This window comes from Dermatophagoides farinae, chromosome 5 (assembly GCF_024713945.1).
Source record: "Dermatophagoides farinae isolate YC_2012a chromosome 5, ASM2471394v1, whole genome shotgun sequence".
NCBI classification, from domain to species: domain Eukaryota; kingdom Metazoa; phylum Arthropoda; class Arachnida; order Sarcoptiformes; family Pyroglyphidae; genus Dermatophagoides; species Dermatophagoides farinae.
The window spans coordinates 2,455,698-2,476,082 of NC_134681.1; the positions used below are offsets into that span (position 1 = coordinate 2,455,698).

Below are 20,385 nucleotides of genomic sequence, written 5' to 3' on the forward strand. Positions count from 1 at the left end.
ATCGTTTCGTATACGACAGAGTTATGAAATGCATGATGTTGTTTGAAAATAATCTGATTGATCTTGAAAATTTTTTTTTTTTGTTTTGTTTATTAATCATGGCCACCTAAAGGCGATATGGATAATTTAATCAGACACAAGGTTTTGAATTTTTGACCATGTGTCTGTGATGATTTTTCTTTTCTTTTGAATGTCATCATCATCATTATCATTTTCTTAATTTTTTTTTTCTTTGATCATTGAAGTCTTACACAATTTTTGTTGTTGCCGTTGTAATTGTCAGCATCATCAAGTTTATGTCATAGCTATAGCAAAAAAAAAGGTCAAATTCATCAATATATGGCCTCTTTACATTTTTAAGCGTTTTAAAATTTAATTTTTTTTTCTTTTATTTTATTATTTTGATTCATTCACAAATTAACCGAGAAAATTTTTTTGTTTTTCATTCCAAATCTAGACAGAAACAAGAGAAGAAAAAAAAGTGAATAGTAAAACACATCAAATCACACAATTAATCATCAAATTATCATTATCATTATATTTATGTATAAATATAATGAATATACCCCAAAAAAAATGTATGTCAAATGTATATGTAAATGTCTGCATAATGAATCGAAAATGTCAAAATAGAGTACGGGGAAAACTGTTCTGTTGATTTTTGAAATGTGAAACAAACGAATGAGAAAAAAACCGATACAATAATAATAATTATTATGAATTATTATAGCCGTTAAAATAGATTTGGAAACATCAAAACGGAAAACAGTTTTTTTCTTGTTTATGGAAAGTCATTATTATTACATATTATTACGTACAGATGTATCACCTATTTTTTTTATATATATATATTAAATATAAATTGTGTATGTGGTAATTATAATTTTGGACAAAATGTGATTGCTGTTGTGTTTTATTAAGTGTGTGTATAATGTGGTGAAAAGTATTGTTCACAGAAAATCAGAATACAAAGAATCTATAGAACAGAATAAAAACAAAACGATTTAACATGGATATTATTAGAAGTAATTGTGTACGTGTGTGTGTGCAAAGCTCATTTTTCTGTTATTATTTTGTTTTGTTTCCACTATTTTTATAGTTATTGACGATGATGATGATTTGAATTGATTGATATGCGCGATCATTTTGTATATATTGTCTGTGTCTGTGTCTGTGTCTGCGTGTGTCAATGTGTGTTCATGTTCATCTTGATTATTGTTTGTTTGTTTTGTCGACCATTATTATTATTGTTGATTGATGGATTACTTTTTACTATTATTATTAGCCGTATTATTAGTGGTATTGATCAATGAATTTGTTGTCAATCGGTTTATATTTGTTGCTGATGATAAATTGATTGTATCAATTGTTGATGTTGCCGTTGTAGATGGTGTCGTTTGATGTAATATATAAATATTTTGAACAGGATTTATTGATGAAAATGGTAATAAAAATGTTTGACCATTGCCTTGAATTGTAGCCAATGGAATGGTCGTAAATTGTTGTTGTTGACCATTTCCTGTCATCGATGTTGTTGTCGATGATGATGATGATGATGATGACGATGGTGATTGTGTTTGTGTTGAATTAATTGATTGTAATTGTGTAATATTATTATTATTACCCGTTGATGATGTTGTGACCTGTTGTAATTGTTGTTGTGTTGCAATTAGATTCGTATTTAAACCAGTTTTACCTGGTTGAATCTGTATAGTTTGATATGATTGTTGTGTTGATTGATTAGAAGATTGTTGTTGACCAGTGGCTGCTGTTGTTGTAAATGTTAATGGTACAATAATGGATTTTTCATTCGATCCTGTTGTATTAATTTTAGCTGTAGTCGAACCACTTGCAATGGCATTACTTGCTGCTTGACGAAATGCTAAGTAAAAAAAACAAATTAAACATATGGATAGATGAATCGAATCAAATTACCAGCACTATTGATAACACTATTCAATGTTTTCAATGTTTCTGGATTACAAATAATTTGTCCATGATGTTCAGGATTTATTCCATTTAATATAGCAGTGAACTTTGGTGGTTTAACTGTCGTCACATTATTATCCAGTTCTGTAGATTTTAATTTATTCGTTTGAAGATTTTGATTAATTATGCTTGCAGTATTGGTTTTCTGTTTGTTGTAAAAAAAATAAAACGATCATAAATCGATAGTATCGAATTATCATTATTTTCTACTCACATTTAAAATTCCAGCTGTATTTGTAATGGTAAAACTTTGTGTTACGCCACCAGCCTGTTGTTGTTGTTGTTGTTGCTGCTGTTGCTGTTGGTGTATACCTGTTTTACCGATTGTAACAGCTGTTGTTGCTTTTGCTGCCGATGCTTTATTAACCGTACGTGAATTTGTACGTGTTTTAGTGATATTCGGTTGTTTTTGCGGCACGTTTGTTGCAGAATTTGATTTCGATACAAAAGCTATCGATGTTTGATTACCGGTTGTTGTTGTTTCGGTTTTTCGTTTATTATGCTGATATGGATGTACTTTTTGCTCCAAGGTTGTTGCTTGTGATAACGAGATATTGTTCGATACAGAATTCGGATTATTGATTGTCTGATAGATTACTTGTTGCACACCGTTTGATATTTCATTCAATTTTATCGATTGTTGTTCTGTTATTGGTCGATTGGTCTGTGATGGTATGGTTTGTCTTAGTTGTTGTTGTTGCTGTGTTTTTGGTGTTTGTTCCAATTCATCAATTAAATCGACAATATAATCTGGAACATTCTGCGAATCGGTATCAAAATTTACGTTCTGTATGGACATATAATCAATTGATGAACCATTCATTGATGTTTTCTTTGTTAATAAATCACGATTTTCATAGCTATTAATCAAATCAGCTTTTATATTTTCAATTATATCTTTTTCACTGCAAATTCCATTTGTCGATGGTGATATTTGATTGAATGATTGCTGTTGCTGTGGTTGCAGTGATTTATCATTCGATGAAGACATTAAAAATGAGTGAATACCGGTCACCTTATCATTCAAAATATTCGGTGATTGTATGGTTGTTGATGATGACAATGAGGATGATGATGATGATGATGTCGATGTTGTTGTTGTTGTTGTTGATGTTGATGTTATGGTAGATGTGGTTGCTGTTGTAGCAATGGCAATATTAGGTCCCATCATTTTGGCAAAACGAATTTTGGCAGTTTTAGGTTTTGGTATGGTTAACGTTGATTTATTAATAATTGATGATTGTTTAAATGCTAAAATTTGTTGTTGTTTTTGTTGCTGTGCATTAATCATCGTTACATTTTTATCATTAATTAATGAAATTGTTGGTCCATTAGTAGCAGTGATGATGTTATTGGCCGATGTGACAATTGTTTGCGTTGATTCGCTGGTCAATTGATTTGCCGTTCGTTTTGATTTTTTAGATTTTGAATCTATTTTTTTTTGGGGAATGAAAAATTTTATTAATTTTAATTCATTCAATTTGAAAATAATTACCAGAATTCGTTTTCAATAATGATGTCGTCACCAATGGTGATGATGAAGATGTCGTCGATTGATCTTTTGTATTCATCATTATTTTCGCTTTCGGTGTTGATGATGATATCGTCGCAGTCGTTGGAAGAATCGAATTGTTGGTAGTCGTTGTCGTTAACAAAGTTTTCGTCGATTTCAACAATGATTTTGTTGTCGTTGTGTTCTCAATATTTGATTTCGGTAGTTGTTGCTGGTGTATTATTCCTAGAGATGTAGTGACAGGATGTTGATGAGATATTGATCGATTTATCGGTTTACCTGCTGCAGCTGCTGTTGTGGCTGTTGCTGTCGTCGTCGTTGTCGTTATTGATAATGATCGTTTCAACATTGTAATACCAGAATCTTTGATATTTTTAACAATATTAGCCGATTTAGACATTTTCGTTGGTTTCAATATTGTTATACCTTCACGTTTTATCTTGATATTTGTCTGTTGTTGAACATTACTATTGCTGTTGTTGTTGTTGTTGTTGCTGTTGGCACCGATTTTTGTCGTTACCATTGATTGCGAAACATGATTAGGATAAGAAAGTGGTTGTTGTTGTGGCGGTGGCGGTGTGGCCGTAGCTGTTGTTTGTTTCAACAATGTAATGCCACCTTCTTTGACAAATTTTACCGATGTTGGCAATGTTTTCATCGGTGATTGATGATTTGCCAATATTGCTATCGATGATGAATTATTATTGGATGTTGTCGATTTATTTATAAATGTCGATGAATTTTGTTTCAAACGTTGTTGTTGTTGTTGCTGATGTGAATCTTTTGTTGATATCAATTTCTTGACATCATCCATGACATTTGAAAATTTCGTTTTCACATTATCATATGGATTCATTGTAATACCGGCTACTAATGGATGATTATATGGATCAATTGTTGAATTTAATTTAAGCTTTTTATTTGAATCGGTTGTAAAATAGATTGGAAAATCTTGATTCTTATATGTTGATTGTACAGCAGCTGGACGTGGATAATGATCAATAAAAGCAAATCCGGTCATTGTTTCCGTTTGTATATGATTATGACGACGCCGTTGTTGTTGCAGATAATAATGACGTTGTTGTCGTCGTCGTCGTAGTCGATGATGTAATCCTTTCTCAATTGATTCACTTAATAATATCTTATTCTTACGTGATTCTTTTACATTAGTTATTTTCTGCACTTTTTTTGCCAATAATTCTTTATATTGTAATAAACGCTGTAATTTATTTGCCGCATCTGGACATGGGTCAATCAGAATATTTTCCTTTAAACATGGATATTCAATTGATTTGAATAATGTACGTATGAATTGAAATCGTTCAGGAATATTATCATTATTAATCGATATCGGAGAGAATAAACGTAAATTGATATTTTTTATCACTTTATTCTTTATTGAACGTTGTTGTTGTTGTTGTTGCTGCTGCTGCAATAATAAACTTCTTCGATCATTATTAATTCGTTTATCTTTATGATGAATCACATTTAATGATTGACTTTGTTGTTGTATTGGACCATCCAATAATAATTTTGCCGATGATAATACCGATTTGGAATTGTTTGAAATTTTGGCCTGTAATGAACGTTTTATCGTACTAGTTAATGGTATTGGTGTTCCATTCGATGATAACCGTTGTTGTTGCTGTTGATGTATTGCAATTACATTATTCGATAATGTTGTTGTTATTGTTGCTGTTGCTGTTGTTGCCGTAGTCTTAGGTTTATTTCTTGGTTTACGATCACGACGTTCTTTCATACCACGTTCTCTTTTATATTCACTTAATAATTCATCAAATGGTTTTGATCTACCAGATACATTACGCCGTAATGAGATCATATGAGATCGACATGTTAATGATCGTGTACAAGGCCTTTCCATATTGGCTAATTGTACACCACAATGTTGATCAGGATCATATTCACGATTTTTACACAAAACAATTGAACGTTTCTTTGGTACCACTGGGCTAGGTGGTGGTGGCATCAACATTGGTGATGGTGGTTGTGATTTCATTTTCGATACCGATGTTGATGTTGAACAATTTGTTGTGATTGATATGGCTGTTGTTGTATTATTAATTATATTACCACCGTTTGTATTCTTATTATTATAATCATTATTCAGATTCTGTTGCTGTTGTTGTTGTTGTAATACATTCAATGATGTTGTTGTTGCAGTTGGCGCTCTTGTTTCATTATTATCCGTAACCATCTGTCTAGTAATTGATGATAACATTGATGTTGGCACCATGATTACTTGTTGCTGCTGTTGACCACCAGCACCAGTAGTGGTTGTTGCAGTTATTGCTACCGCTGTTGCAGTATTACTTGTTGCATTATTATTATTATTATTATTATTTGGTTTAGATTTTTTCGCAACAACATTTCCTTGAATATTTCCACCAGGTGATAATTGTGATGGTGATAATTCTGATGCAGTACGTTTTGTCGATGTTCGTAATAAAGAATTTAAATCTTTAGATTTAACCATTGTAGTCGTTATCGATTGATTTGATGATGATGATGATGCAGATGATGATCGTACGAGAATTTCATGAAATTTTAATACATTTTGACCTGTTGTATTTGATGATTGTTGTTGTTGTTCCAATTCTGCATTAACATTAATACTTGTAAGATTACCATTGGATTTATTGCCATTAGATTTATTTAAAGCAGATACAGGTAAAACTTGATTTCCACTTGTTAGATTACCACCACAATAAACACCTTTAATAACGGCGAAATTTCCACCACCACCACCGCTACCAACACCATTACCAGAAGTGTTTACATTAGATGTCGATGTCCAAAACATTGTCGATTGTTGTTGTTTCGATTGATTATTGTTTGATTGATTTTTTCGACGAATTGACGATACTTTTGTCGATGTAGATGGGTTAACTACTGGCCCAAGAAATTCTACTTCACCACCGAATGATTTCAATGATGATGATGTTGACGACGATGATGATGATGATGAAAATGATGATGATGGAACATCGGTAATTTCAATAACATCATCATCATCATCATCATTTACAGGAGATGACTGTAATTTTGCAACGGTTGAAGCTTGTTGTCGACGCATTGGTTGTGATCTTGAAATATTTTTATTACCACTCGTTTGTTGTTTATTCATTGATTTTGTATGATTTGAATGCGTTTTACCATTATGTAGAACACCAGTGCTACCATTCATTTGAATGGTTTTATTTACAGTATTACGACTTTTAGTGCTAGTAACATTGGTGGTTGTCGTTGTCGTCACCATCGATACATTCGATTGTGGAGTAAGATGGCCATTTTTTATTGAATTTTCATTATTATTATGAAATATTACATTATTGGTGGTCGTGGTATCATTATTTGCAGACAATGAAAATTGACTATAACCATTTATTAAATCTAAATTTAGTTGAAATTATAATGAAAATAAAACATTGATTAGAAAATAAACATTGATCTGATGGATTATCAAATCAAATGATAAATTCATCTAAATCATCATTTTCTTGATTCTTACTTGAATCTTCATTATTATTATCGTTTATGGACGTTACACGTGGAACCATATGTGGATGACGTATTTCTATATGTATATAGCAGAAAAAATGATAAAATTCAATAATTCATTATAATCAATTTACCAGAATAAAAAAGAAAAGAAAAGAGAAAATACATACCGGTATGACGACGAAAAGCACTGGCTTTAATTAAACGATTACATGCTTTACATTTTACTGTTAATAATGGTTCATAATCCGGTCCACGGCCAAATAAATCAACATCTTCGATTGGTAATTTGGTACAATCACTTGCAATACTTTTGTTGCAGAATAAATTATCATCGATTTGAGCTGGAATTTTTTTTTTTTTTTTTGAAACAAAAAACAAAATGAAATTTAGTTTTGTTTTGAATGGAATTTATTTACCATCATCACTAAGTAATTGATCAAAGTTTAAATCGGTCCACGTTTTTCCAATTATATTATCCATTATTATCGGTGGTGGATTCGTATTGCTTTGTTTGTTTTCAATATCATCATCATCATCATCATCGTCATCATCTAGATTGATTAGATTAATATTCGACGATTCATTCAGATGGATTTTATTCAACGATGAACGTATTGTTTTGATATTCATATTTGAATTTGTCGATGCCATTACATTATCACTATTGATCATCATCATTTCATCATGATCATTTGTAGATGATGTCGATGTAGGTGTAGCTGTCGATGATTGCGATATAGAACATAATTTGATTGGATTACCCATCATAATAATAGAAGAAGATTGAATGATGATTTCAATTTAATCATGCAATCTCATTGGAATTATTATGATGATGATGATGATGGTGGAACATAAAAAGACTAATAATACATATAATATAACGACAGCCGAAAAAAAAAATTTTTTTTGTCGATTGAATATTGCTATTTCTATGGAAATTTGTTTTTACTTTTTCCAGATCATTATCAGAATTATAATAAAAAAAAAAAATACAACACGATGAATCACAATTATTATATATCATAAAAACAACAAAAAAAAAATTTTTTGATTTCAATGAAAACACAAAATTTAAATAATACGTAGATGAAAAAAAGGGTTATGCTGGTGATTTGTTTTTTTTTTTTTTTAAATGGCTAAAATCTCGATACAGAATAATAATTTGAAATTAAAAGGACAATTGAATAAATAAAAAAAGAAGAAAGAAATCACAACCAAAATATATGAGGATGATGATAATGATGATGATGATGATGGGGTGAATTTAAATTTTCTGATTATCTGATTATTATTATTGTGTTTTGTTTTGGTTATTTTTGTGAAAGATAAGAATTTTGTTGTGTTTTTTTTTTGTTTTAATTTATTGATTATTGATATTTTAATGATTTTTTTTTCTACAAAAAAAAAATATTGAGTAGATGTTTGTTTTATTATTTATTCTTTTTACTTCATTCTAACTTTTTTTTTCTTCTCTCAATGCCAATGCGTTTTTCAAGACATCATCATCATCATCAACAACACATGCCAACGAGCATCAAAATCATGAAATTATCATTACTTTATGTGATCAAACAATCAGAATTGAGCATGCGTTCAAAAATATACATTGTTCTTTTGTTTTGTAGCATTTATCTATTTGGAAGTGGTTTTATTTTGTATTCAAACATTTTCATATGAGATTGCTATGCTACTACTACTGATACAGCTACAATTTGATTAACTTTGATCGATGCTTCTATGTGTGTTTGTGTTTAAGAGAGCGTGCATGTTTTTTTTTTATTCACGTACACTACACACACACGACATCTGTTGGTTTGGATTAAAACTTTTTTATTATTATTTTTTTTTTTCAAAAATGACAAACATTAATGATTTCTGTCTATTTTTTTTTATACTTGTTGTTGATCATAACAATAACAGAATGGTTTTAAATCACGTTGTGTAATACAGGATGATTGTTGTCCATATTTATTGATACGAGTAATTTGGCCACTTTCAACGATCCAATGATCTGGATCATTAGCTGTACGATATAATCGACTACGAAACAGGCCTTTTGATGGTTCAACCAATATGGTTAATTCAATCTGTTGTCTATAATTACGATAATGTACGGTTGCTGTACTCGGTAGAATTTGCTTGATAAAGAATAAGAGTAGAAAAAATGTTTTGAAACAATTTACAAAAATCGATAATATTTACCTCAGCCAAACGTGTCTGATTAAGAACGAGTCGATGACAAACTGATCGATAATCAATGAGTATTTCATTAAGATAATCAACTAATGCATAGGATGCATCAGTTATTAATGATGAATTTGTTTCCATCATTATATGTGAATCACATGCACAATAAAGATCCGGAATCAATGCTGTTGAACAATTACGATTCAATGGAATTGTTTCACGCCATGGTGAATAACGTGATCGAATCGTGGACAATTTATCATCATCATCATCGTTATTATTATTGCTATCGATACTAGTATAGTTTGCTAAATGGAAAAAAGTTATATTTACATTTCTCTTTTCTTTTTTGTTTTAAATTGTTTTACCATTTAAAATATCATTAAGCATTACATTAACATCTAGCCAAGTTGCTAATCTTGATCGATTCATATCAAGATATTTAGATAGATTCTGATGTTTACTATGCAATTGTTCAGGTAAACGTATCGCAAACAATGGCATTCTTTCCTCGATACGTCCAATCTGTGTTTCCAATACCGAACCAAATCGATTGCCGTGATCACCCATCAATATGACTATTGTATTATTATCAAGTGAATGTTTTGTTTGTTTAAAAAATTTTGCCAAATGGGAATCAATCATTTGTGCAGCGTTAAAATCATTATGTGTGATTTCAATATAGAAAAAGAAACCAAAATATGGTAATGATTGCTGTTGACATCTTTCAATAAAATGTTTTGTCTGATCAAGAAATATATCTATTTTAGGCACACGATTTTTATAACAATGATCTATATCGAATGGTTCCATTCTTGTTCGGAAAGTATTGTATTCTTCAAATAAACGTAACCAAAATGGTCGTGGATAAAAATCTGTCGGTTGATGTTTTGTGAATCCTTTTGATTCATAATTAAATAATGAAAATTTTGGATAATCTTCCACCAATGCTGTACGATAACCTTTCTGTTGAAATTGTTTCCAAATCAATGGCCAATCATCATATGGGCCATAATTATCATTCCATAATTCATTATTATATGCCCGTTTACCAGTTAATAATGGCACCATATTTGGAAATGAATTGTCAGCAATTTTGTTCAAACCATTTAGATAATATAAATATCCATAATCATTCTCTAATATGTTTCTAGTTTGATTTAGATAACGTTGATAATTTAATCTTGACAATGATTCAATAACAAGTATAAATACAGATATTTCATCTGTCATTGTTGTTTTTGTTGTTGATGATGATGATGATGACTTTGGATTTTCATCCAAATTCGAATAATGAACAGTATTTTTCTCATTAATATGGACATTTTTGATGGTTAAATTGTCATCATCATCAATGTTGTTGTTGTTGATTTGTGGATTAAACCAATAATGAAGATTTTCATAATAATTTCCATTCAATTGATGATGACATTCAATGTATATGTAATTTTCTTTCAATAACAATTGCAAACCATTATGAATGTCAAGTTTTTTTCTATCACTATATAGTGGATATGAATCATCGGTTAAATTTTTCCATATGAATTGATAATTGCAATCATATTCGGTATTGTTTTGCCGTAGCCAACCATTTTTTACATAGGTTATTGGGTGAAAATATTTTTGTTGATCACATTCAATTTGTTTTGGACGTAATTCTAGATATTTAATTATTGACTGATCAAATGGACCAAATTGATCGATTGGTAAATGACATGATTGATCATAACTATTTGCTGTTTTTGATGATGATGATGATGGTAATTTTGATAGATAATTTTCGAGAAAAAATTGATATTTATTACGATAATCATTCAATAGATAAAGGAATAAAAATGATGAAATATTCAATACAACTAATGTTGTTAATAATAAACGCCAATATTTTCTTGAAATTTTTATTTTCATCGTTATTATTACAACGTTTGCTGTTGAATACAAAGAAAAAATGAATTTTTAGCAATTTTTTCAGAATTGAAAATTTGATATTCAAAGAAAAAAAGGCTGGAAAAAATCACAAACACACACACACATCGAAACAAGAATGAATTATAATCAATGAGAATAATTTATTGATTAATCACAATTTATTTACAATTTTTCATTTTTTTGTATTTTGTTTTTTCTCAATCGACACCACGATCACTTCAAGAACACTTCTATAGAATCCAATGGTAACCAAAATAGTGATTTTTTTTATCGCCAACTTTTTTAACAATTGAAATTTTTAACTTATTCTTGGTTTTCTGATGAAAATAATCAATGACAATGATGATGGTGATGATTAAAGTGTATCATTTATTTCAAAAAAAAAACAGCAGAAACAACATTGCATTACATTAAGTGCTCATCTTTTATCTAGCTTTATCATCATCATTATGAATGATAATCTTGTTTTTTTTCTATTGCAATACTAAACAAGCGATGACAAACGAGAATGATGAATTGGATGACAGTCAAATGTTTTTTAACAATCGACATTTTCTGTTCTATATTTAATTAATAATTGGTAATAATTTATAAATTCACCTGTTGATGTTTCAATATTGATGATGAGGAAAATAATCACAAATTTATTGATCCAGAGCCATTGACATCATGAAATGATTATTGTAATCTTGATCAAAGTACAGATGTACTTGATCCAACAAGAAAAAAAACACACACACATAAACAGACATGGTAATCATGGAATAATATTTCTTCTTACTTTTTTTTCTTTTTGCTAGTGATTCTTGATTTATTTTTCTTCGGTTGCTGTTACTGTTGTTGTCATTTTGTTGGAATCGAAATTCGGATTTTTTTTTTTTGGTTTGGTTCATAAAAAACAAAGAGGAAATCTGTGAGCAGATTAATGTGGTTCTGTAAGGTGGAGTTCAAAAAAGAAAACAAATTTGAATTGAACAAAGAATGAGAAAAAAGAAACGAAAACCGAATGTCAAACATGCATCATCATATTTTTCTGTCGTTGACTTTTTTTTTTGTTCTCTCTTATCATTAGTTCAGTTGTGAAAGAGAGACAGAGAGAGAGAGAAAGGAAGAAAACCAAAAATTCAAAAAAAAAATGACGATAATGATTCCAATGGCAACCAGTTTTCTTTCTATGGTTCATATCACCATATGGTAAGCGTTGAGCAGATAAACAAAAACAAAAGAAGAAAATGACGACGGCGATACTCGTTATTGATTTTTATTTCATTTTTTTTTGTATAAAAAGTTTTCTTTACAATTGAAAAATTCAAAAGAAAAAAAACTGAATTTTTATTCCACGTTTTAATATGGAATATTCCAAATATTAATCGTGATATATAAAATATTTATTAATAAAAAAAAAGTCAATCAGACACAATACAATGTTTGAGATGAGATGAATAAGAAAGAAAAAGAGAGAGAGAGAGATATTGAGAGACCGATGAATGAATGAATGGTGACCCACAATATGACAAAAAAAACCCCACAGAAAAAAATGATAAATAAATAAAATTCAAAGATTAAAAAATTGATGAAAATTGAAATGAAATGAATAAATATAAATTTCTTTTTTTCATATTGATGTTTTTTCATATTTTGTTTCGTTCATCAATTGAGATAATCAGCCAATAGATTATAAAGGTCACAGGATTCATTATGAAAATTATTTCCCATACGCATATTACCGGCTTTTAATTGCATAAATTTTTTTTGTTCCATCGTTGTTGGCTGCCATTTTTCATTGAAATAAGTTTCAGGCATTTCACTGACGAAATCGCAATGATTTTTTTTTTTTTTTTGATTGTTTTGAAAAGTTGATGTTGTCATCGATGGTGATGACAAAATAAAATTCAAAAAAAAACAGAGAAAAAAGAAATGGAAAAAAAAGATAAATAATCAATCAGACCCAAAGCAATCAATTATCAATTATATAATTTATGCTTTTTTTTGCTTTGTTGTCATCATCATCATCATCATTTGAATAATACAAATCAATAAAAACAAAATTCACTTACCCAGTACGTGCAAAATGTGTCCATGTTTTAATCATAACACTGCTTACATTACGATCATCATCATTATAAAATAATGGATAACGTAATGGATGTCCCATTATGAAATTGATTTCATCATGATGTGTTACCTGCATCCATTCACCCCATTTGCTATTTTTTGAACGTTGCGCAAATAGATATAGATATGTTGTCGTATTTAATGATAATAATTTATCAATAAATTGATATGTAGGACAAACAAACATAACATCACTGAATAGATCGGCTACTTTACGTGCCCATACTATTGGATTATTATTTTCCTCTTGATCATGATCATCACCACGTATTAAAAGATTTGCCATTGCTGTTGATGTTGATTCTTTCAATCCGGAATCCACGCCCATTGTTACAACACTTTGTCGTACTTGTTGTAAATGTCTATGTTTTGGTACATCATGTCGTGTATAAATTTTTGGATATGACAAATGTAACATTAATGCACCTTCATTTAGATTAAAGCCTGCACACAAAAAAATTTGTTGCCCAACATAAGAAAAAAAAGAAAAGAAAATAGAATTATCAAATTGAGAGATTAATCATCATCATCATCATGATTTGGAAAGATTATTTTTCTGAATGAAGATTATTTTGTTTCTCACGCATTGATTCTATGTCTCATCATCATCATCTGCATCATTCGGTCATTCAATTTTGAAATAAGCGGATTAATGAAATGGAAACAAACAATACATTGGAAATTCATATTTTGTTTGCATTATACTCACCCATTAGAACTTGTTTTTGCCATATTTTTGTCGATTCATTATAATCACCAATTAAATTTTGTATATATTCACTTGGTATTGTTGGCATAAATGGTACTGGATTATCACGAACAATTTCATCTTGTGCTTTATAAATTTGTTCGAATGGTGTCTGATCAATACAATCGATGATTGGCTCAGGATCATCATATATTGTTTCATTACCTTTTTCATAGCATCCGATAATTTCGGCAAATTTTTCCGCTACAATTTCACCACGTGTAAATGCATCTTTCAATAACATTGGTGAACCACTTTGTAATATGGCACGTTGAAATAAACGTTGTGCTGGTGATGCAAACATATGGAAACCGATGGAAATCGAACCAGCCGATGTTCCAAACAATGTTATGGAATTTGGATTACCACCAAAATAACGAATATTATCATGTATCCATTTTAAGGCCATTGCTTGATCAAATAAACCCATATTACCAGGTATACGGTCAGAATCAAGATCTAAAAAGCCGAATATACCCAATCTATATTGAATGGTAACGACGACGACATCACCATGTGCCGCCAACATTCGGCCATCATATTCATCAACACTGATTGAACCAATTGTGAATAATCCACCATGTATCAGAACCATAACGGATTTATTTCTTGAACCAATTGGACTCCAAATATTCAAATAAAGACAATCTTCCGATACATTTTGATTGATAATATGTACGGGAAACAAACGTTGTGTATATTCAGATTGTATACATGGTGATGGAAATTCAGTTGCATCTTTAATACCGGTCCATTTACGTATTGGACGTGTACGACGAAAACGTAATTTATCGATAGGTGGCTGGCCAAATGGTACTGATAAAAATGTTTGCACTTCAACACCATTAACATTTTGCACAAAACCACGTAAACGACCTAATCTTGTTCTTATGACCATATGTCTTAATATTTGTGTTTCACCAAGCACATAATTTTGATCATCATCATCATCATTATTAACAATACCGATGATGTTATCAAAATCACCACGAAAAAATGATTTCACTGAATGACTTACATATGTGATTACATGATAATTATTAAATGCTTGATAAACAATCACACCGACGATTAGAATTAGTAGAAAATATCGTAGAATCAGACTAGATATACTGCTATTATTAGCATCATTATTATTGCCACAATCATTATCATCACAATGATTTGTTGGGCATTTTTTACCATTACGTTTTCTTTGAAACATTTTGTGGTTTAATTTTTTTCTGTTTTTTATTACCGTTTTTCTTTTATATTTTTATAATTTTCAAATAAATAAAAAAACAAAACATTTACACTGAACAGTGTGGCAAAACGAGAGAAAAAAACTTTTTTTTTTTTGGCACACAAACACACACACACACACATTTATTTAAAATTTTGTTATTGAAAAATTATTGAATGTCATCAGAACAAAAAAAAAATAATAAACAAATTCGTCGTTTGTCGATTGCCGATGTTTTTTTGTTGTTGTTAATCGATCAAAGTTGAAATTGAAATTGAACGTTGATGATGATGATGATGATGATGAAAATTTGAATGGCTTTTTTTTCGTTGTTGTTGTCGTTTTCAACATTCGTTGTCTGTCTCTGTGTGTGACAATGTGTTTATTATGGATACAGAAATTATTTTCCACTTGGATTTTTTTTTTTTTTTTTGATTTCATTCAATTTCAATAAATAAAATGAATCGTTTGTTTAGCCAGAACAACAGTAACAACAACAAAGTTTATCTAGCCATAGCTTGTTTGAATGAATGAATGAATTAGAATGAAAAAAGACGCGCGCGTTTTTGTTGTCTTTTTTTTTCTTTGCAAAATCTGATTTTTAAAAAATCATTGGCTAAGATTTTTTGTTGTTGTTGTTGTTGTTGTTGTGTGTGGACAAATTTCTTTTTTATATATCGTTTTTTTCGTTGAGAAAATTATTATCAATTCACTGTGTGTGTGTGTGTGTGTGTGTGTGTGAGGAAACGAATGAATGAATGAATGAACGGATGGATGGATTTTTTTTTCTCTACCTGATGATAGTACGTACGAATGAACGAACCTTTACGTACGTACCTAAAGCGTAATATATACACAATATATGTATATAATTCAATGGCAGCTCTTTTTTTTCCCCATCATCATCATCATTATTATCATTATCATTATTTCAGGCTATTTCACAACATTGAAAATTTTCTGACACACACACACACAATATCATATTACAAACACATCCTTTTTTTTATATTTCAAATTTTTCTTTTCTTTCCCAAATCATTCGAATTAATTCTATCTATCGAAATTTCCCTTGTAGGTAAAATAACAATTATAATAATAAAAAAAAAGTAGTGAGAAAATCAATTGTAAATAAGTAATTATGATAATTATTATACAATACACACACAAAAATAAATCAATAAATGACTATTGGCATGGATGTCATCATCATCATCCTCAACAACTTTGATTTTAATCGATGTATTACTGTATATATAATTATTTTATATCGATTTGTTGTTGTTGTTGTTGTCGGTTTCATTAGTATATGAGACAATAAAGTGGAATGACATTGAACAAAAACAGCAACAGGCGTCAATCGCCATCGTCGTCATCATCATCTTTTTTTTTGTCATTTTTGTTAATCCATTTTGGATTGGGAAAAAATCTCATTTTTTCCATAATTTACATCATCAAAAATACCACGACGACAATATTGATCAACTTCAAATTTCCAATCGTTGATAGGTTTATGGAAAAATTTAAGTTCTACCAAAAATGTTTCATACATTCCAATCATTTATGTGACGATAATCTATAATCGTTTATTGTTTATTCATTTTTTTTCGATTGAAAATTTAAATTTTGTTTTATTTTAACTAACAATGACAAAAACGACAATCGACGCAAATCAATTATATGAAACAAAAATTCAATCATCATCATCATCATCATCATCCAAAAGGACATTGATTGTTTGTAGTCAATAGCAAACATCAAACAATAGATTTTTGTTTTTTGTTTTGTTTTCTCACGATTTTTTATGGCCATAATAATGACCATGATGATGACGATGATGATCACAATCGGAATCGATAAATACGAAATAAAACAAAACAAAACAAAACAGGCTTTCAAACAATAAAAAAAATGTTTTTTTTGTGATTTGATCACATCAATCAAATTTATTCTAATACAATGATGATGATGGTGAATTAAAAGAGAAAAAAAAATAAAAAAAAATCGATAACAATAATGACAATACACACGTATTTATTACAATGATGATGATGATGATTAAATCGATATGATAATCGATAATGTCTTGGAATCGATTATTTCTTTATTGTTTGGGAACCAAATAAAATGACATTTCAATATCATTCATTTTTATTATAGTCAAAAACACACACACACACACTTACACGATGAAAATGTACCGGAAATTATTATTATTATTTTTAATTTTCTCCCTTACCTCCCATCTACTACCACATTTCTTATTCTTTATTATCAATAATGTTTTTGCGTTTACTTGATTCTGACATTCAAACGCAAACACAAACACGAATACAATTGAGTTTTATTTTCGATCAAAAACGAAGTAAATATCACTTGTTGTCGCCGTTTGTGATGAAAATGATTGAGAGAAAAAAAAGGATTGAATCGATAAACAAACAAATGAAAAACGGCTGTCATGGCTGAAGATAGTATTAGAGAAAAAAAATTTTCATTTCTTTTTCACCGAAAAGAAGAGAGAAAAAAAATAGAAAATCCAATTCCAAATTCTTTGTTATTCGAATTTATCATCCGGAACTTCTTTTGTTGTCCAGAATTTGTTTATTTTCATTTTGTGTATCTTCGCAGTATTCACATTCGCATTATCATCATCATCATTTTCTTTAACGTTTATTTTTTTTTCTCAATTTTTCATTTGACTTTCGATTTATTTGTCATTCAAATTTTATGTTTATTTGTTGAAAATTTTCTAGTTGTTGTAGACTAACAAAAAAAAAATTATATGATGAAGCAAATGAAATAAAAAAAAACTTTATTCCATTGAACATCTTTCAAAAACAAACACACACACACACGCACGCAAAATGTTGACAAATTTTTAAAAAAAATTCAAAAATTCCAAGAAGAAAAATCGAAAAAAAGTTTTTTTTCTTCATCTTAATTCGTCTGGATGACATCATCATTATTTGATGTTGATGATTACATATGGATATAGGAAAAATAAGTGTCACACATAGATAGAAAACTAATCTCAATGTCATGTATGACACACACACACACACAGTGATAAACACAGAAATGATTGATACCATTAATATAATTCGGATATAAAAATATCAATATTACATATGTGAAAATGATCAATAATCATCATCATCATCGTTATGAGCCCTAAAGGGCCATCCATATACGATGATGATATTTAATTTGATTTTTTTTTGTTTGTTTGTTTATTATTTTGGTGACCGTGATGATCATTAGTGTTTTGAATATATGGTTTTGTAAATTTTTTTTTTTTAATTTTCATTGATTTTAATCTAGCTATTATTTTTTTTCACTTTTTTTTTGTTTTGGACTTGAAAAAATTGTTTGCCCTTCGCCAATGTGTGATGTCTCTTGTATCTCCCCACTGAATAAAACACACACACACACAGGTGGAAATAAGTGTTACGATAATGAAAACGAAATGAAAAAAAAGTCAGGAAGTCATTTTTATTGATAAATATATGTTACTTAATGTATAAAATACAAAACAGGGGAAAGGAAAAAAATCAGAAAAAAAAGTTTTTTTTTTATTTCTATGCTAAAATGATGTGTCCTGTCAATGGCCAAATGACCGTCAATCCAAATGGCTCATCATCATCTCTTTTTTACACATGTGATGTTTTTTTACAGTGTGCAATTTTTTTTTCTTTCTTTCTTTCTGAGTGTTTTTTCTGTGTGTGTGTAGTTCATCATCATCATCATGTTAACCGTGACTGACTGACTGACTGACTGACATTTTTGATATTTGAACCTTGCTTTTTTTTCATTTATTGATCAAAATCTATTTAACAGCAACAACAACAACAACAACAAAATTATATCATCACAAAAAAAATGAATTTTTCATTCATGATTTAAATTTTTGGCCCAAAATGTCAAAATCATTTTTTGAGGATTAAACATACAGATGATGATGATGAAATTCATTCAGGAACAAGAAAAAAGAAAAAAAAAACAAATTTCAATGCCAAATCTCAATGTGAGAGATATATGTCACATTTTTTTCCTGTTTCAATATATTTAGGAACAAAAATATTGATTAGTGAATGTCATTCACCAATATGTTGCTGTTTGTTTATCTGTTTTTGTAGTACCGGATATGCAAACAAAAATAGAGAGAGAGAGAGAGAGAGAGAGGGAAAACGAACAAATATCTTTCACATTTGATTAAGAAAGACAACAACAACATGGTGGTTAGATTTCTTAATTTGTGTGCATTTTCAATGGCAATATTAATTTTTAATGGGCCAACATAATACTTGATTATTACCTAATCAACGTTTCCAAATTGTAGATTTTTTTCATGCCGCATTTTGAATCGGAATGAAAATTTTTTTTTCCGCTCGAAAAAAATTCTGGAGAAAAATGTGCACGCCGCTTGTTTGATTGTTGATGGATATAATTATATAGAAGATTTTTCTGCATATCTAAATATTCATTGTATCGATCAAATGGATATCGATAATTGATTGAATAAATCAATTATTTTAAAAAATTAAATCATCAAAATGATTATGATAAACTCATTGGTCACGATTTTGGCCAACTTTGATGAAATTGAATATCTCATTTCATCATTATAATAGATAATCCAGAAAAAAAAAATTTTGATGATAAATTCTGCAAACAGAAATGAATGAATAAATGATCAGATGGAGAGAAAAAGGCAGAGAAAAAAAATGTTTGCACAAATGTAGTAGGCAGCATCATCATCATCATCATCATCATCATCAACATCAATTAATTAGCTATAACAACATGTTATTGTCGTTGTTGTTGTTGTTGTTGTTGTTTTTTATTGATGTTGTACATTTTTATATTCTCTGGCTCTTTCTCTTGAGCACACAAACACACACTTTTACTATAAACTAATTTTATCGCTTGGCCAGTCAAACATAATTGTCAATTGTTATTACTATCATTTATCATCATCATGTAACTCATCGGATGATTCGTATGATATCGTTTTTTTTTGTTTTATTTTGTTTTTGTCAATGTTTGTTTGTCATTATTCATTCATGTGTGTTTTTTAACTAGAAATCAAAAATTGTCAATGTTGTAGTCATAGTTGTTGTTGTTGTTTTCGTATTCATATTCATTTGAAATGTTTAT

The 20,385-nt window shown here is 29.3% G+C and overlaps 3 protein-coding genes across 3 annotated transcripts; all 3 read right to left on the reverse strand.

Moving 5' to 3' along the window:
- Positions 1-363: 363 nt before the first annotated feature.
- LOC124498730 (uncharacterized) lies at positions 364-8,258 on the reverse strand. Its single transcript, XM_075731224.1, has 7 exons — positions 7,441-8,258; positions 7,192-7,365; positions 7,032-7,097; positions 3,485-6,913; positions 2,204-3,420; positions 1,936-2,134; positions 364-1,882 (listed from the first exon to the last, which is right to left on the reverse strand). The coding sequence occupies exons 1-7, from the start codon at positions 7,790-7,792 to the stop codon at positions 1,263-1,265; spliced, it is 6,057 nt and encodes a 2,018-aa protein (XP_075587339.1). The 5' UTR covers positions 7,793-8,258; the 3' UTR covers positions 364-1,262.
- A 582-nt stretch (positions 8,259-8,840) lies between these two features.
- On the reverse strand, positions 8,841-11,498 carry LOC124498716 (uncharacterized). The gene is made up of 3 exons (XM_047062509.2): positions 9,583-11,498; positions 9,230-9,522; positions 8,841-9,165 (listed from the first exon to the last, which is right to left on the reverse strand). The coding sequence occupies exons 1-3, from the start codon at positions 11,120-11,122 to the stop codon at positions 8,917-8,919; spliced, it is 2,082 nt and encodes a 693-aa protein (XP_046918465.2). The 5' UTR covers positions 11,123-11,498; the 3' UTR covers positions 8,841-8,916.
- A 1,011-nt stretch (positions 11,499-12,509) lies between these two features.
- On the reverse strand, positions 12,510-15,935 carry LOC124499084 (acetylcholinesterase). The gene is made up of 3 exons (XM_047062945.2): positions 13,968-15,935; positions 13,201-13,702; positions 12,510-12,950 (listed from the first exon to the last, which is right to left on the reverse strand). The coding sequence occupies exons 1-3, from the start codon at positions 15,208-15,210 to the stop codon at positions 12,794-12,796; spliced, it is 1,902 nt and encodes a 633-aa protein (XP_046918901.2). The 5' UTR covers positions 15,211-15,935; the 3' UTR covers positions 12,510-12,793.
- Positions 15,936-20,385: the final 4,450 nt, after the last annotated feature.

Coding starts and splice junctions, on each gene's coding strand:
- LOC124499084 (XM_047062945.2), bottom strand. CDS start 15,210: ATGTTTCAAAGAAAACGTAATGGTAAAAAATGCCCAACAAATCATTGT. Junction 13,703..13,967: donor GCAAAAACAAGTTCTAATGG/GTGAGTATAATG, acceptor TTTTGTGTGCAG/GCTTTAATCTAAATGAAGGT. Junction 12,951..13,200: donor ACACATTTTGCACGTACTGG/GTAAGTGAATTT, acceptor CGATTTCGTCAG/TGAAATGCCTGAAACTTATT.
- LOC124498730 (XM_075731224.1), bottom strand. CDS start 7,792: ATGATGGGTAATCCAATCAAATTATGTTCTATATCGCAATCATCGACA. Junction 7,366..7,440: donor TCAATTACTTAGTGATGATG/GTAAATAAATTC, acceptor AAAAAATTCCAG/CTCAAATCGATGATAATTTA. Junction 6,914..7,031: donor TAATAATAATGAAGATTCAA/GTAAGAATCAAG, acceptor AACTAAATTTAG/ATTTAATAAATGGTTATAGT.
- LOC124498716 (XM_047062509.2), bottom strand. CDS start 11,122: ATGAAAATAAAAATTTCAAGAAAATATTGGCGTTTATTATTAACAACA. Junction 9,523..9,582: donor GCTTAATGATATTTTAAATG/GTAAAACAATTT, acceptor TTTTCCATTTAG/CAAACTATACTAGTATCGAT. Junction 9,166..9,229: donor ATCAGACACGTTTGGCTGAG/GTAAATATTATC, acceptor TTCTTTATCAAG/CAAATTCTACCGAGTACAGC.